The 18,591-nt window shown below is 48.1% G+C and overlaps 1 protein-coding gene across 2 annotated transcripts in view; it reads right to left on the bottom strand.

Moving 5' to 3' along the window:
• Positions 1-6,116: 6,116 nt before the first annotated feature.
• Positions 6,117-18,591, bottom strand: part of LOC8052664 (retinol dehydrogenase 13) — a 47,942-nt gene continuing 35,467 nt past the window's right edge. For both annotated transcript variants that reach the window (XM_042291001.1, XM_042291000.1), the window contains exons 2-5: positions 12,021-12,263; positions 9,957-10,242; positions 9,260-9,455; positions 6,117-8,946 (exon numbers count right to left, since the gene is read on the bottom strand). In XM_042291001.1, the coding sequence (XP_042146935.1) occupies positions 8,668-8,946; positions 9,260-9,455; positions 9,957-10,242; positions 12,021-12,117 (858 nt within the window). In that variant the 5' untranslated portion in view covers positions 12,118-12,263 and the 3' untranslated portion in view covers positions 6,117-8,667. The remainder of the gene's footprint in view (positions 8,947-9,259; positions 9,456-9,956; positions 10,243-12,020; positions 12,264-18,591) is intronic.

Here is an 18,591-nt window from a genome sequence, read left to right as displayed (position 1 = left end):
CGCAGCCCAACGAACCCCGACGACCTTCCAAGGCGAGGCCCACGAGGATGTGGAGGACTGGCTTCAACACTATATGAACGCGTAGCCCGCCATAATGGATGGACCAGGAAGCAGCGCCTCCAAAACCTGTACTTCTCTTTGGAGGGCACCGCGAGGCAGTGGTTCGAGAACCATACGAGGGTTCGTCCACGTCGTGGGACATCTGTGTGGCCAAGCTGCAGCGCACCTTCGCTACCCAACACCGACGGGAGAGGGCAGAGGATCTTCTCCGGATTCGAACCCAGGGACCCAACGAAAGCGTCACAAGTTTCGTGCAAGATGTCCTGCGCCTTAGCGCCCGTGCCGGCCCACTAGCCTTGAACTACAAAAAACTGCGGGTCCTCTTGCGCGGAATGAGGGACGACATCTCTGGAGGCCTCGTCCGCAACCCGCCGGCAACCGTCGACGCCTTCGTCACTGAGGCAACCAACATTAAGCGCACAGAATGTTGTTGCAACGTTTCTGGAATGTGACCTGCTAATGTTACATACACGTGGCTAATGTTCAAAAATTCTATATTGCTAGGACGTTACCAGAAAACATTGCATTAACGTCGATAGCAAATGTTTCTTCAATGTTACTGCCACGTGATTAAAGGGATTTTCCGGTCAAATGTTGTATTCGAAAAAACAATTGCATATTGTTATTGCCTCGAGACGGGTCGTACGTGGAATATCTGAAGTTTTATGCCCCTCTGCGTGAGTAATTGAATTTATGCTGGTCCAATCGCATTCTACCGTAAACGCTGCTTTCGTTGGCAACATTGAAGCTCTGACGTCACAGAACACAAAGCGAGCATTTTTGTCTGCCTCAGCGAGCTTCGTTTTTGTTGTTGTGCTCGACTTGCTTCGTAGTTGGGTGAGATTTTTGCTGCGCGGTTGGGCGCCACAACCACCGGGTAGCACGTGCGAGCTAAGACATGACGTTCCACACTTTTCCGCGAGACGTGCAGTGTTGAGCAAAGTGGATCGTTGCCGTGCGTAGGGACTAGGTTCCCGTCAAGATCGAGATCCCGCTTATGCAGCAATCATCTCACAGAAGAGAGCTACGAGCTGAGCTGTAAGCGGGCAGAAGGCTCGTAAGCTGAGGTGTGATGCTGTGCCAACGATATTGAACTACGCCCATGCACTCCTCGCCCAAATCGGATTAATCAATTTGATTATGCAGTGAAACCGAAACCAACAGCTAGGCCATCTGGAAACGATACCAGAAGTTGTATTTAGCACGCGTGCACCCCGATCCTGTTTGACCCGCGTGTGAAAATGGAGCGTGGCTACGATTCACCAAGCTCGTGCAAGTCAAGTGGCGACGTGCATTTGAACGATTCGCCGTTTGTCTTCGACCCGCGGATATCCCCTCTGAGGGAACGACCCGCAGCCTCATCACCGATGCAGTGGATCCGCTGACATGTGTACCCAGATGCCGCTTCGTGTACCTAGGTGCCGCTTCAGAGGCGAAATCTGCATCCTCTGCTTTGCAAGCGCCCCTAGTTCGATCGGTGGCCGTCGCAGTTGTGTTTGCTCGAAACGGCATACGTTTTCTCGAAGCTTATGGCTGTCTGCCAGTAGTTCCCTGCTAAAAGGTGTGACTTTTTTTTCACATTGCATTAAAAGAATATTTAACCCTATTCAAGTATGGTACAGCCTAGGAGACTATATAATTTGAAACAAAACACAAAACAACCATCGACCAACGCTTGTTATCCCGACCATCCGACAAACCTTTGCGTTTTGTGACGTCACGCAGCACCTACGGATGTCAGCCATTGACACTGGCGAAATTCGGGGTGCAGTCTCGTACGTACGCTCATGAAAGGTTTAATTAATAATGGGAGATCATATATCAAAATAAAAATGACGTTTGTTTACATGGAGGCTCCCTCGACCTAACGAGCGCAAGAACTTAAGTACTTCCGGTTTCGACCGGACAACCCTTTAAGAAATATTGCATACATGTGGCAAATGTCCAAAAATTCCATTTTACTGGAATAATACCATGAAACATTGCACTAACGTTACCAGAAACATTTGCCAGATGTTATTTCTTCTACGTTAGTGTAACATGCTTAAAGGTGCACTAACGACGTTTCTGAGATTGTTCTTGGTGATAACTCTATCTACGAGATCTTAGCATCCCAGAAATCGAAAAATTATGCTTGTGTGACGTATATTTCCCTACTAAAATGTGATCGAAGTTCGTGCCACGCCCCTTTCTGAGCGGAAAAATCGGAAGCACAAAACTCAGCAGATACGCCCCCGGCGATTTCGCTTGCGAATGCTGAATTCTGTGCTCTAGATTTTTCTGCTCAGAAAAGGGAGTGGCACGAACTGCAATCACATATTTTTAGTAGGGAAAAAGACATCGCACGAGCATAATTTTTTTTTTATTTCTGGGATGCTAAGATCTCGTAGAATATCACCAAGAACAGACAATCTTAGAAACCTCTAAACATCATGTCAACTTTTTCTGGAAAGCTATTTATGTTATGCGCCATCTGCATGCAGACATGCAAAATTAAACACGTTTTGCACATACTTTGTCGCTGCAGTGTGCCAATTCACTCACTTTTGAAGGCTCTTGAACATCTGCTAAACGGCTAAAGTTCGATGGCCTATGTCTGCCCTCAGAAACGACTTGTTAATGTAGGTCATCAGACTTCAACGGTTTAACAGACTAGGAATTTTCAAAAGGGGCTAAGTGTCTAAAGGTGCCAAATCTGATGTACATGCAAAGCATGTCCGATTTTGCAAATCTCTGTAGAAAACACTTCACATATGGAAGCTGTCCAATGTTACTTGTCTCCGAGTTGTCTTGATACTCAATTTTATGATGTGACTGTTGAGCACCCCTAGTATCAATGCATGATTTTAACAGTATATCAGTGCCTGAGATTAATACTAATGCAGAAAAATTTGTTAGAAATATTAGGCTGAAAGATGAAGTAGGCATGAGAAATGACTAGCAATAAGTACGTATTACACTGAACTTCATCTCAATAGCTAGCAGCTAATCTAAACAGCTGCATATTCACACATATTTTCTCATGTATAGGACTGTTTTTTCAAAATATTAAGAAATCTTCTTTATACAAGTAAGCATATAGTGTAACATGGTATTGCAACGGCTACTTGTAGCTTCCCCTTCATTCCTGTCAGGCTGCATTGTTGAGCCAGAGCCTCGAACAAACACTGTTTCAGTACCACGCGTGTGGCGTCCTGTACCGATGACCCCCATAGAGTGCGGGGTCTCTAATCTTGAAAAAAGAATTCGAAATAAATTTCACATCCTGCCGGCCACTGCAGTAAATCCATTTAAAGGATCAATTTTCTTATATATTTCAATTGCATGCTTTTCAAAAGTTACTCTGGTGTTAAAAAGTATTTTGCAGTATTAAAACCTACTTGATGCTATTAATAGCATCAAGTAGGCTGGCAAAAAGACTCCGGGTACGCCGGAGATCCGGGAAATTATCCGGGAGGTCGTCCGGAAGGAACTGCGAAGGTTGCTGCCAAAAGCCAGTCGTCCGCCAACCCTTTCCATCGCCGAGGCTGTCCGTGAAGAAGTGCATCGGGCGCTCCAACCAGAGGTTCCCGTCACCACGGTCATGGTGGCACCGGAGGAACCAACGTTGAGCTACGCCGCCATGGCCGGGACGACCGCCGCAAGCTCCCGTCAAAGCCCGGCGCCACCCCGAAGAGACGCCCCAACGCCGCAGTACCCCCATGCCAGGAAGATCAGGCGCAGGTTCACCGAGAACAACCGGCGCCCAGGAAGAGCGACGTGTGGCGAACGGCCGATCGACGCCCGCTGTGCCACCACTGCGGTGAAGCGGACTGCATCTACCGACGATGCCCCTACCGCCAGCTGGGCCTACGAGGGTTTGCGCCCAACGACCCTCGACCACGTCTCGGAGAGCGACCTCGGGACATCGAGGACTACCTCTGCCGCTTTTCATCTCTTGAGTCGTCTCCCCGACGCTCGCCATCGCTCTTCCGCCGGTCTCGCCGAGACAGCCTGTCACCCATCGCTTCCCATCGGGAAAACTAGGCTCTGCAATGCCGGCAGGTGGTGTTGCCGAAGACGAACGATGCCAAAATCCTCCAATATCGTCGGAGCACTTCCACTTTAACCCTGCAACAGTGTCGAATAACCTCAATGTTATCATCGACGGCCACGAAGCGACGGCACTCGTCGACACCGCGGAGCAGACTACTCCGTTTTGAGTGGGAGACTCTCTCGTCGCCTTTGGAAAGTTACGACGTTGTGGGACGGACCGCAGATACGAACCGCCGGCGGACATCTGATCACACCTTTCGGCAGGTGCACTGCCCGCGTTGAGATCCACGGTGAAGCTTGCCCTGTGAAGTTCGTCGTTCTGCAAGACTGTTCGAGGGACGTCATTCCCGGGGTGGACTTCTAGTGTGAATACGGTGTCATCATCAACCTTGCGGAGAACAAGATGACGCTTCGGAAACCTGTTACATCGGCGGAAGACCCCAAACAACGTTAGCTGCAGTGCAAGTCCTTACCAGCCACGTAAATCTGCCGCCGCTGTCGATTGTCTTTGTGCCCGTCGGGACCAAAGAAGCCACCTGCGGTGTAGCGCTGTTGGAAGGAAGCGTCCAACTTCTCCTTGGGCGAGGGATCGGCATTGCAAGAGGCGTAACTGAGCTCCAGGACGGGCGTACCTACTCCCTTGTCGCCTACTTCCGGCAAGAGTTGCGACACCTTACAAATAGCGTTAGCTGTGGGCTAACGTCGAGGAAATTTAGGACTCAGCCGCGATCGCCAAGACGTCTTTCCGACGCTTTTTACCTTAAGGTTTTTAACCTTTCCCTAAAATATTTTATTGTTATTACGTGAGCGTGGTTTGAACTCTTAAAATGACCATAAAACTATGCATCATTCAATAATTTAGTAAACGTCTTAATTTTTTCGAAGCGCTTCACAATTTATTTGATTTAATGTGATTCCCCACAATGGATTGGAAGATTTCCGCCCACCGTAGGGGGGCCTTCAAGGAGTAATCATGCTCTCAGAGTCGGTCATTGAGGCATCTGCCCGTTGGTCCTATGTAGCTCTTGCCACACGAAAGTGGTATCATACGACGCCCTACCACTTTCGTGTGGCAAGAGCTATATAGCATTGGTCATTGGGCAGATGCTTCAATGACCGACTCCGGGAGCATGATTACTCCTTGAAGGCCCCTACGGTGGGCGGAAATCTTCCAATCCATTCTAGGGAGTGCACGTGCAGACCATTATTCGGCGAGACCAACATCTTAGGAAGAAACGAAGACAAATCGACCCGCGAGGTGCTGGAGGCCTTCCACATCCTCTGTGAAGACAGGAATGGTATTAGTGTAGAATCCGCGACGCTGTCAAACAAGGAAAGAGAATTCCTTCAATAGACAATGAAGGGCCCACACGAGCCTGGATGAACGAGCCACTATTATTCTTGGGGGCTGGTGGTAGATCCACAAGTCTGCGGTGGATCATTCGTTTTGTTTTTCTCTCTTTTCTTGTTAGTAAACATAGTTGTGAGTGGCACTCTTTTCTGTCCTGTTGTTCTCTCTACTTTGTGCGCTAAATACCTTAATATGTATAGAGTATACTCGTCTATACAGTCGCGTCTGTTTACGACCGAGTGTGATCACTTATGATACAAGTAGAGTAACTGCATATAGTCACTTTTGCTTTTGCTTCGAAAAGTTGATCGAAACTAACACACTGACGCCATCTATCGGGTAGGCGTGAAACCCTCGCTAATTCTCTATATTACCTTTTTTTCGCACCATTCATTTACTGTTAGCTCGAAACACTTTTGGCCATGTTGTAAACGATCATTTCCCATGAGAATACGTACCTTTGATGCTCAGAGATCAGTGCAAAACTTTCGCTCTAGTGAAATTCAGTTCCGGGCTGACCTTATAGGTGGCGCCAGAGTGCTAGCGTGTTCTCTCGTCGTAAGATATCAGAAGAGGTTGTAATGCACTCGGTCGTAAGCATGCAGTCCCAAATGTTTAAACCGGCCTGAATAGCCGGTGTCCTGCAAAGTACATTGAAGCAGACCCCATGTATTGTAGGTTTCTTTATTCGCTGCTCTAGTTGCTTGAAATGTTGCTTGGAGCAGAAGACACGTGTTGCTACGGGCGGTCTTGAGGATGCGGGAAGGACTAGAAGTCACAGACTGCACGAGACCGGAAGGGATACGTCCTTCAGTTGTCCCGCCTCCAGCGCGAGCTTCCCCCTTTCAAGAACCTTTTGGCGTCTCGTGCGCGTCGAGCTTTCACACGCAGCCGAAGCGTGGCGGAAGTCAACGGACACGTGCTGGAGGCCGGCCTTCCGATAGAGACGGTCCGCGCTTCTTGTCCTGTCAGTAAAGAGTTTTAGTAGACCATTCCCCGATAACTCCGGTGACGGCACGCGATAGCGATGGGATGCACGCGCAAAGGCATCGGCGGAGTATCGTTATCGGAGGCACCCGAACGATCTACTAAAACTCTCTCGTGCAGCGGAATCTCGCCGTCACTCCTCTTGCTTCGCGTTCGCGTGCAGGCAACACCTCCAATATAAACGAGGCCTTGGTGCCCGATTTGTCTACGTCACCTAGTGGAGGCCATTATGGGGCACGCGTTGGACGCGATTGCTGCGTTGAACGCGATTGCTGCGTCAGCGCGCTTGCTGGGTCTCGTGTTCGATCGGTGAGAACGCGGGTCCAAGTGGAACTCTGACGCAGCTCTTGCGAACCGATCTGTCGGCCTCCGGGACGTGACGTAGAAAATCTAACGCTACGGCCTTGCTATCGGGAGGTGTTGGCGGAGGGCGGACACACGGATAACAGGACGCTGGCAAAAGCGGCCAGACGTTCATTCACACGAGAGTCAGGCCGGAAAAAATGGCGAGAGGAGTTCTTCGGAATCACAAGGCTTGAGGATGTTGGGGCCACGCACGACGACATGTGGAAGGCGGCACATTAGCGAGTTTTAGAGGAGTCGTTTTGGCCATCGCGGCGTTGCTTGCGGGAGCTCGACAGTGCCGCCACTTCGAAGGGTGCATTTGGAAGCTCGCCCCCGCTGGTCGCAGCTTGTGATATAGCTATTGTAAAGGTCACTATTGACTTCTGCCGGAGTGATTCATTACGTTCACTTTCGACGTGGGTGCCCGAATGAATAGCAAACAGTGACATCTATAGGCATGATGCGAAGTTCGTGGGCATTCATGAACATAAATACGTTCGATACACCTTAGCGAGTTAGTCAAGACGCGGTAATGTTGAACTTGCGAGCTTGAGAGAGTTTTTAATGCTTCTTGTTACGGCTTGAACGCTCTCTATGTTCCCCATTTAACGCACAGTTGGGTTATAGTCAGAGACCCCTAACGTGTAACTCAGGGGTTATGACGGAATATATAGTGGTCATCATAGTCCGGATTACTTATAATGAAGGGCCAATTATTTTATTCGCACTCTACGGTACTCTTACAATTATTTAAAACTTTCTAAACCACCAGATGCAACGTTCTTAAGAAATAGCACACAAAACCAAAGACGAAAGCGTACTTACGCACCCCAAGGCAAAATCGTAATCCAATAATGTAAGAATACAACGCGCGTGTTATTATTGTTTAATTGTCGTAAGTGCCCACAATAAAAGGACGAGTTGCGAGCGTTCCATGGAGCTTACTACACTTTTTTCTTTATTTTTAGTTTCAAACCTACTTCTAAAAAAAATTGTTATTCGGTAGGGTTGTACTAGCGGCGGATTCTCAGCGGTTTAATTTAGGCTCCCAAAACTCCTCATTGCGTAGCTGGGGACGTCAGCCGCCACAACGAAAGGCGAATGGCGCCTAAAACAGTGAAATCGATCGAAGACAGAGAACACGAACTGCCAGATCTACCATCGACACCGTTTGGCTCGCATTCGGAGAAGTCCAAGTTCAAGACCAACTCGCTTTTTCCGCTAAGCGACTTCTCGTGCGTAGAAAACGCAGACCACTCATTATGCTCGCCACAGTACAGTACACAGCCGCGTGAATTCTACGCATTCACTTAGACATTGCCATGTAGTGCAAGTATAAAAACACGTAGATCCGCCGCTTCCCACCCATGTTCAAAATCTTTAAAGACGAAGTTTTAATCAATTACGGAATCAATTAAAAAAAGAAAACGCTAGTTACGCTTAAGAGCTGGAAGCAGCTGATATCGAAAGTTGTCATCTGTCGTCGAGTTTTACTTCGGAATTCGGAGAGGCTCCTAGTGTAAATGTGTTGTGCACCAATTACGACGTTAGTGAAGCTATCCTTGCCGTTGTAGAACATAGTGCGCTGTTCGAGTGATAAAGGTTTTGAGCCCCGCCGGTTTTTCGCTCCGCCTTCATGCCACGTACGGATCTTTCAACGAAGCTTCTACTTCCCTGATCTGTAAAGGTCCCTGGCAACACGCATGGTTCCGCGGACGCCCTCTGGATTTCCTAAGGTTCTACGAACGTCCCGTGGACGTGCTTGGGACATCCGTGCCGCCCGGGGAGCCTCCGTCGGGGCGAGGATAATTCGGCCATGCTTCGGTTCTTCGAAGGGCCGCCAAACAGCGCGCCTCTGGGACGAACCGCGGGCGCGCCGTCCCGGCCGCCTACTCCTCGTCCTCCTCTTCCTCCTCTTCGTCATCCGCCGGGAGGTTCTGACCATCCTGCTTGCCTCCGCCGGCCTGCATCTTCTGAGCGAAGGCCTCAAGGTTGACCTTGGCCGCCGCGATGCCACCGCCCAGGTCTTCTTCCTCGGCCTCCTGGCTCAGCGAGAACGGGATGCCCTTGGACCTGATCAGCTCCTCGGTGCGCTCCCACAGGCCGCGGGTCACCTCGTCGGTCCACTCGGAGTTCTTCACGTCGAAAGCGCGGCAGTCTTTGATCACCTGGGAAACGGCCGCCGCGTGTCAGTGCCAAGAACCATCGAGTTAAAACGTTACAACAACCCGCGACAGAACAAAACAATATCACCCGAGCTTTCTGGCATCGTATAACCAAAGCTCAAGAAGTCGCTTTCCGGAAACGTAACTGTCACCGATTGCGCCCGCTATTCACTAGACAACAAATTGGTGGCGCCCACAAGACAGTCGGGGAATGGAGGGTCTACACTCTGAGCATAACTCGCTCAGTGGTGGTCTAGGTAAACCAGCGAGGCGAGTTGTTTCTCAAACATTCTCGCCAGTGAAGAGCAGTACTCGCCTTTCCGGAGTCCGCCTCGAGCTTCCGAGCCATGATGGCGTACAGCAGGGACTGGATTCCCTCCTCGGTGGAACGGAACATGACCCTGGCCAGGACGCTCATGAAGCGGCCCTGGAAGCCCGGCAGGTGCTTGTACAGGCTGCTCGCCACCAGGCCCGGGTCCACGCAGAAGGCGGCCACGTCGAAGGGACGGTACCTGCGCCACCGGACACAATCACAAACCTCGTCTGGCACTCTCGTGCGAGCCGCGAATGTATGGTGCCTGAAGCCCGTCTCGGTCTGTTTACCGCGTTCTCGGAAACTATTCCTCAATTTCTGCATGATGACGTCATCGACGTGTCACGCTGTTGCCTTCCGCGATCCTGGCGGTGCACAGCTGCGTAGGTGGCTGAGACAGACGCATCTTCTGATGCAGGTCGTTCTGCAGCCGGACAGTCGACGAAAACTAAAGCACACGCAAGATGGAACGCCGTGGCGACAGCGATCCTCGCGTTCGTGTTCCTTTTTCGCCAGTATTTCTACGATTAACCAGAAGGATCGCAACCGATCGCGACATAACCGACACCATAAAACGCCGGCTCCTGTGGCGTTATTTGGTCCCACTTCTGGACCACGTCCGGTACATGGACGGAATAGGACGGTTAACGCACAAGTCGGAGGCTCGTACCAGACGACATAGCGAGAGACCATAGCTTACTTTCTCGCCAGCTCCCTGTTGAAGAGGAACAGCCCCAGCTTGGAGCTGCGGTAGACGTGCTTGAGGTCGTACTCGTTGCGCACGCGTTTGTCCTCCATGTCCTCGAGGTCAGAGACGAGTCCCTGCTTAAAGCCCCCGCAGACCACGTTGACGACTCGCGCGATGCTGCCGGGCGTTGAGCGCAGCTTGTCGATCAGCAGCGTCGTCAGGAAGAAGTGGCCCACGAAGTTGACGCCCATCATCAGGTCGATGCCGTCCGCCGTAAAGTCGCGCCCCGTCAGGATGGCTGCGAAGTACGCCACACTTTCAGGGGACCACTGTGCCTCCTTTTCTCCTCGATTCTGTCAAATACTACAACGCAATTTCCTGTGTTTCTAATATAAGACAATAAGCGTTAAACTTCAGCATCAACTCTTACAGAAAACGCAGGAGAGATTCAAACAATTTGCGATCAGGTGAAGTTGTCAAGTGTGCTATCGCCGTGAAGTGCCCTCAGTTTTTATCTCAGCAACGTGCCTGGGTTGTGTATATTTTCTTTATTTTTTGTTCTCTCTCTCTTTTTGAGGGAAAACTTTTTTTTGTGACATTCATGTTCTTTTGAGAAGCTTAAAATTCTTTTTTCATTAATTTTTGAAGTTAAGTGTCCCTAGAAGAGATCCCGAACCACTCTTCTTTCTGGGTCGACATCCCGAATTAGAAACACGTTCTACGCACTACTTATAATAAATGCTCACTTATAACGTTGTCAGAATTACTTCAAATTCACGATAAAAGAACTGTGCATAAAAAAGAAATATACGCAGATCGGGAGTGTTCCGTAGCTATCGATGGATGGCACTAGTGTCTTATCTAGCTGTAAGCAGTCATAAGTGATTGCAACGCAGCCGATCACAGTCAAACACAAATGTGTGATCCAGTTTTTGATGGTCGATGCAGAGGAAACCCGACCTTCCCACTCCATATAAGCAAACATATTTCCCTCTTTCTTTATTCATCCCAAGTTTCTTGTTCGCGACCATCATCTGCCAGAAACGACCACCGGCTATGAGGTCTCAGACACCACCTTTGGAACCTGCAAGAATCTGTGACATGATAAACGAACAAATGCCCTAAGCCAATGAGACGGACTCTCCGAATCCACCAAGGAGAGCACGCACACAAGGAGCATTAAAGCGATGTGACCACGAAATGACCTTTTTTTCATACGCTAAATTGATCAGAAGACGTCACTTCCGTGTTATTTTTTAAGTCGAACGTTTCTTCGATAGCCAGACCTCTAGCGTATTGTAGGTTAACGAGAAGCTAAAAGGCAGAGCTGCTAGAACTGCCTGTTTGCTGGACCAGTCCGCCGGCCACGACAAATGTACGAGCGCAATGCCGGGTGTATCAGTTTGTTGCGAGCGATTATTTGTATAATTAAGAGCTGCCGCATACATTAATTGTAGCACGTTAATGTTTTACGATTATTTTATTTTCGTTACTTTATACCGATAGAAGAGTGGTTTTGGCGCGCGAGTAATGCGAAGTATATGGGCTAGACGCGAACAACCTTTTTCTGCAACAAATTTTTTTTTTTTTTTTTTTTACAAGTTTTAGTTTCGCGTGTTATGGGACAATAAGATAACCGATAATCGAATAATGCTCTTACAAAGCGGCACTTAATTGAGGTGCCAGCGAGAAGGGAATCGACACCTTATGGATAATAAGGCTCTAGTATGAAAAGTTTGGCTAGAGCCTTGCTTTTGAATAAGGCCCTAGTACTGGGTTTTCCACGTCACCTTCCGGAGGCCAGCGCGGGCCGCTGATAGGAGACGAGCAATGCGTCAGTCGTTCGGCTGGAGCTCGTATCCAGTAGGTGAAAAGTCCGTGCCCGAGCCGAATGCTGATGTAGTACTCGCGTCACATCTGCAAACCCGCGCTGGCCTTCGCTAGATGACCTAGAATAACATAGTACTTCGGCCTAATTAACGAGTTACTATCTGGGAGGTTGTGGGGACACTCAAAACGGCGCCGCTTTGAAAAGAAAAAGAAGACTTGCCCGTGTGGTGGCACGCACGTGTATACCTGCGTTGTTGACGATGCAGTCTAGCCTCTCCTCGGAGGCGATGAGCTCCTTGGCGAACTCCCGGATTGACTCGAGGTTGGTCAGGTCCATGTACATGACGCGCACGTTGAAGCTGCCGGTCTTCTCGCGCAGGAAGAAGGCCGTCGAGTCCCTCCGGAGCCGCGTCCGGCACGCGATGACCACGCGGGCGCCCCGCCGGGCCAGCTCCAGGCACAGCGAGCGTCCCAGGCCGTTGGAGCCTCCTGCGTTGGTCGGACGATGGACACGTCGTCCGGTCGGATGATCTCATTCAGTGGCACCGCGGCCACAATGTTAATGCATCGTGCGAGGGACGGCCTGCGCACGCGCTGACCGAGGTCTCCCTCGTATGACTGTTATATTGACCAGGGTGTCGAACCGGAACCGAACCGAAAACCGGAACCGAACCGGTATTTCTTCCGGAACTGAACCCGAACCCGAACCGTTATATTGTTATCGCGATGAACCCGAACCGGAACTGAACCGGAAAAAAAATAACGGTTACCGGCTCATGTCAAAACGGTTCGGCCACGCGCTGTTGACAATGAATGTGCTATCAATGCCATTTGTTCTTTAAGTGCCGTCAACTGACACACACCTCGCTTACATATTTTTCTTCTCCACTCAGTCTTAGGAATATAAACGCTGCATCCATGAATCTTGACAAACGCTGCATCCATGAATCTTGTCATAGGAACCAGTATTGCGCTGGTCGCGGCTTGCACGGAAAAAAGAGAAATAGAAGGCTGTGCAAAAAAAAAAAAAAAAATCGTGTCACGGGATTTTATTTTCCTACAATCTCGTAAATCCTAAATGCTGCTGTGTGCTCATTTCATAACACGTTTCTAGAACGCGCGAGTTCTTGAAGCTTGCTTCCATCGGAATGAGAAAAGAAAGGCTGTGGAGTTTGATAATAATGCATCCGGTTTCGTATAGGCACTTAGAAGCTAACATATTTGTGAGACAGCGAACTCTTCTATTTTAATATTTATCCTATTACGTCCTTCTGGCGTTGCGTTCGGTGAAGTGTTTTTCATATTCCGTATCTTGTATAATGAAAACTTCTTTAAGGGTCTAATTTGAGTTACCGAAGGCTAGTTCAAATAAAGAAAGCTGTATTTTCTCCCCACTGTTCCTTCAATTGCTTACACGCCGAGGTGGCGGGATAGTTAGCGAGTTCTACTTGTAAGTGGGTGTGTAAGGAAGTCGCGGATTTTACAGCTACTGCGTCGGACCCAATTAGATGAAGTCCGAATGCGTAAACGTCGGTGAGGTAACCTTTAAGTGCACATAAAGAAACCATTCCTGGTAGAAATCCCTGAGCCTTACACTACGATGTATCCCGTTTCGTATGTGCTGATTTCAGATGTTTTATTTGTAATTTATTTTGATGTTGCAATTTGTCATTTATAATTTCCGAACCGGTTCGCGGATCGAATTAATCGAACCGGAACTGAACCGGAACAAAATAAATTTACCTGAACCGTAACCGAACCCGTATTTTTTTCGGTTCGACACACTGATATTGACCACACAAAACACTGTCTGCGGACATCTTCAAAGCGTGGATATGTAAGAAGCAAACATGCTTATGCTTGAGGCATGTCTTCCGCAGATTCTGTCATTAGTGTATCCACGGCTTAATGAAATACAAGTTGACAAAGTGAATGAACCAGTCGGAGCGCGTCAATAGCGCGCAAGAAAATCCACCTTGGCAGGGAAATCATCACCTTCTTAGGATTTAGCAACACGCCGCGACAGGTGTGGGCGGGACGCGTGTTCCACTGTTGGAGGAAACCACAATCTTTATGTGGCATCGCCACCAACGGGTAAACGGGATCATATAGAGGCGTGTTTCAAATCAAGGTGTAAATGGGCGCGTCTGTTGGCGGTGCCCCTTTCGATTGGCCTATATATGACGGGGAACTAGGGTTCCCAGTGCGTTTCACGCGTACGGACCGTGAGTCGTACTCATGGTGGATTCTTCTCTTGTTATTCTACGCGTGTGCTTTTTTCCGGTTATTCGGTTGTAAGCGAACGCCTCTGTTTGTGCAATTCGTCTACTTCTCCTTCGCTTTTCTCAGCGATGCCGTTACGTCTATCATAGCCTCCCATATACTGACAATGCATGGCAGATCGCCACGAGAAGCGGCCACCGAAATGGAAAAGGTGGAGCGGCAGACGACGGATGAGAGGAGATCCACGTGGCTGGCGGCCCGCTGCGGCGAGACGCCAAAACACACTTTTCCCGAGCGAACAAGTGTGTTTCGGATCCCCGCGCTCCAAATCCGCGACCGGGCACTCTGGCTTAGTCGAACTGCCAGGCTTTCTGAGTATGGAAGAGGCTATGCGTCTATCGACCAACACAAGCTGTTTACAAAAACAAGCCCGCTTCTGCCCGCAGGTGGGTGTGGGAAATGCGCTTGCGCAGAAACCAGATTTGCGTGAGGCGAAGCATCTGCGCATGCGCATTGCCGACAGCATGCGCGTCAGAGAGTTGAGGTGGTCTATGGTCACTGACAGCTTAAGAAATGTGGGGCGTGGCCTATTATGTTAATGCTTCTTGATTTTGTTATTCCTTCTTCGGTGTTCTTACCGGATGTTGCAACCTCATTGACTAAGTAGCGATAATATGCTAGGAACTCGACACGCCCTTTAAGTTGTCAAGGGCTTAATAACGAAGCATGCTTCAGAGTGGCAACGTATGCTCCCAGTACTAACGGGTGTTACCTCAAGACGACGTCTCATTCGCATTTCGACCCATTTTTCTTTTAGACCTTCTCGCTAGAACTTTTTCGAAACATCCCAACCAAAATTTCAGCGGTTGGGCACGTTCTCATCTAATTCCGTTCCCATTAAATAGTTTAACACGCTTGTAAGCCGTAACGTATACCCCCCGTGAAATGTACAACGTCCAAATAGATAATACTGAATGTGTAGGAAACAGGTAACTTTTTAATAAAAAGATACCTGTTTCCTTTTTTTCTTTTTTTTTTCACATCCTAGCAAAGAGACGCTTGTTTTATTTTGAACACAAGTGAAAGAACTCGACTGCAGCTTGTGAACGCGCACAAAAAGAAATTACAACGAGAAAAAAGTGAGGGCTCATATCCCAATAGGCAACCTGCAGTGCTGTTTGGTTTGGCGCCATCTAGCGACGGAAGCAAGAAATATTGGGTACCCGTGGGAGTGGCGGCTGCATTGTTCAAACGTGAGCTTTTACTCTGGTGGCGCCGCTTAGCCTAGTGTCTGAAGCAAGAAATACTGGGTATCCCAGGGAGCCGTGATCGCGTAGCGTGCCAGTAGAGCGGAAGCTACGGCCCTGGCGGGCCAATCGGAACGTGACTGCGTATCACCGGAGCGCGCCTCAACTCCGAAGAAGTATCAGGCTTTTCGCTGCGTCATGCTCCAATATGTGTGCGTTGCGCTCGTATACGTCGCGCATTTCAAAGCCTTCGGGCACGCAATGTGGGGCTTATCGTTCACCCTTTGCCGACTTACAACGAGAGAGGGTATAACCGTGCGCTCTCACCCTGCTGGCGCCGCCTGGCCGTTGCCGGCTGGCTATGAGCTGGCCCATTATTTTTAGTGCACTAAATGGAACCCACACTGAGCAAACCTCACGTTCCAGAAAAAGGCCCGGCATGATTCATAAACTGGGAAAGATAAATGACGCCACCATCATTTTTCGGAAGAAGCTGCCTTCAGGCTGAGCAAGTTTTCCCGTTCTTACGAATCCTCCATCTTCAACCTGAAGCAACATGACCTTCTTGATTGTGTCTTCTCGCTTCATAAAATGAAGACCCATAGGGAACGAATGTCTTATAATATTCTTTTATAAACATGTGACAACTTACAAAGGTTATGACTTATGCCATATAATAAATGTTCTTAAATGTTTATTGGACATATTCATACAATTTCTTCTATGGAAATGTGCTCTCCGTAACATGACGAGGTTGGCAGGTGATATGATAACCACAACGCCCAAGAACCGTGTTCGCCTCACTACTGTAGGTTTTGTATTTCCTGGAACGAAGTTATTTCACTCAGACAGTTGTCAGAATTAGACTCGGCGTCAACAGCACCAGATTAGGACCACGTGTAGTTGATCTTGCTGCAGAGAGTTACCTCATGTATCGCAAGCTGCGAGGAGAGGAGGAAAAACAGCTTTCACAGCTGAAAACCTCAGCTGTGAGAGGAGGAAATACAGAGTTAAATTAGCGCTTGACACACACGAACGGAGAGCTGGAGCGGAACAGCCGAGCGCTCTCTCGGCTCTCCTTACATGATATTACGTCAGAGCTTCCGCTGTTGCCATTGAAAATACCGTTTGTTTTGCGGACGCGATCTGTGCAGTTCGGCACTGTTGCCAATCAAAACGCCATTTGTTTTGAGGACACAGTCTGTGCAGTTCGGCGCTGTTTAGAATTCAATTACTTGTTTGGAGGAGGGTAACAAAATCTAGATATTGTGCGGATGATATTCCTGAAGGCAAACCAGGCACCCAGGTAACATCAGGATATTAATAATAATATTTATTATTAGTCAGCATAGAAAGTCTCTAAAGAACTTTCCACTGATATAGGAGAACTGAGCCACAATTGCACAGAACAGTTGTGCAATCGTTTTAATATAGTTCTGTTTTCACCATAGAAACTCACCCATTGCCCATAACTTTATTTGATTATGTTATCTCGAGTGCTATGGGGACAATTGCTATTTCTTTTGAGGGCGTCGCTGCCATTATATCAAACCTTCCACTAAGTTCAGCACCAGGTCCGGACAAAATCACCTCCAAGCTACTACAGCTTTGCAAGGATATATTATGTATTTTACTGGCAAAGCTTTTTGAGCAGTCTTTGGAAACGGGCATCATTCCGGTAGACTGGAGAATCGCAAACGTCATCCCAATTTTTAAAGGGGTCCAAGGAAAGCGTTGACAATTATCGTCCTATGTCGCTGACAGTGTACCTTGTAAGATTTTAGAACATATTCTTTTTTCTAATATTATGAACCCCTTGTGCGTAAACAATTTGTTATTTGTAAACCAGCACGGTTTTCGACGCATGCTGTCGTGCGAAACACAGCTATTTGTGTTCGTTTCAGACATTCTTGAAAATTCACATACACTTTCCAAAACGCATGCGATTTTCGTCGGCTTTTCGAAGGCGTTTGACAAGGTCCCACACAAACGTCTTTTTCTGAAATTACAGTCAGTGGGAGTCGAACCAAGCGTTTTATGTTGTATAGAAGCATTCCTGACCAACCGAACGCAGTACGTCACGAGTAACTATAGTTCTTCTGTTTCTGTCAAAGTTAAATCCGGCGTGCCCCAGGGAACCGGGTTGGGACAGCTGTTGTTCCTTATTTACATAAAGGACCTTCGGCATTGTATCAAATCCAATATAAAACTGTACGCTGATGATTGTGTGCTTTACCGAAATATCACCAATACATCGGAGAGCGCCCTTTTACAACAAGATCTTGACAGCTTTGTGTTACGGTGGAAGGAGTGGCAGATGGAAGTTAATGTAGCAAAGACAAAGTGTATGTCATTTAAAACTAAACGTAAGACTTTAAATTCTAGTTACATTCTCCACAATAGTGTAATAGAGAAAGTTACTAGTTATAAATAACCGTTATAACGAGTATAGTTATGAAAGCAAGCAGAGTGTTAGCTTACATGGAACGCCATTTGAAGTCAGCTGCTCTAGAAACGAAGAAACAGCTTGAATTTGCTTCGTCATTGTGGAACCCCCATCAGTCTTACTTAATAGACCTGCTTGAATCGGTACAAAACAAAGCTGCGCGTTTCATACTCTATGAATTTAAATGTGAAAGCAGTGTCCACAGTAATGAAGGATATACTTAACATTCCCCTTTTGAAGTACCGAAGAGCTGGTGCGGGCCTAATAATGTTACTTAGACTGTATTATCATTCCCCAGAGTTGACAGAGCAAAAATATTGCAAACCTGCGCATCATATATCACCGCGAACGGATAATGTTACAAACTTCATCTATCCACCCCACGAACAAATCTATACAAGTACCCGCCATTGCAACTGTCGACAGCTCTGTGGAACAAGTTGCCTGATGACATTGTTATTCTAGCAAATACGGATTATTTCAAAGATGCGCTGAAAGCGCACGACCTGTGTGGCATTGTTAAATTGTGTTGTATTTACGTAAGTTTTTTATTATTATTTCATAACCCCCCCCCCCTTTACATAAGCCCAGAAATGGGCGATTTAAGGAGTAATAAAATGAAATGAAATGAGATATTTACAGACAACAAAAAAAACGCGTGGCTTACGTTTTCTGTACTGCCTAAAGAGCGATAAAAAGTGGCTTGGAACTATCCACATCCTCACTCTCCTAAATTAAAACAACATTTTAGTGTTTCACGTTCCAGGACTGACGAGGGGGAACCTGTCACCCCCAGACCACCAAGGACAGTGGCCTCAAACTCATTTGGGTTGCCCACCCCAAAAAATGTCGAGGGGTCAAAACAGGGCGGGGGGGGGGGGGGGGGGGGGGGGGGGGGCTA

This window comes from Ixodes scapularis, unplaced genomic scaffold, assembly GCF_016920785.2.
Source record: "Ixodes scapularis isolate PalLabHiFi unplaced genomic scaffold, ASM1692078v2 PGA_scaffold1__304_contigs__length_218370807, whole genome shotgun sequence".
NCBI classification, from domain to species: domain Eukaryota; kingdom Metazoa; phylum Arthropoda; class Arachnida; order Ixodida; family Ixodidae; genus Ixodes; species Ixodes scapularis.
The sequence above is the reverse complement of the archived record's forward strand: the minus strand, read 5'-3'. Positions and strand labels throughout refer to the sequence as shown.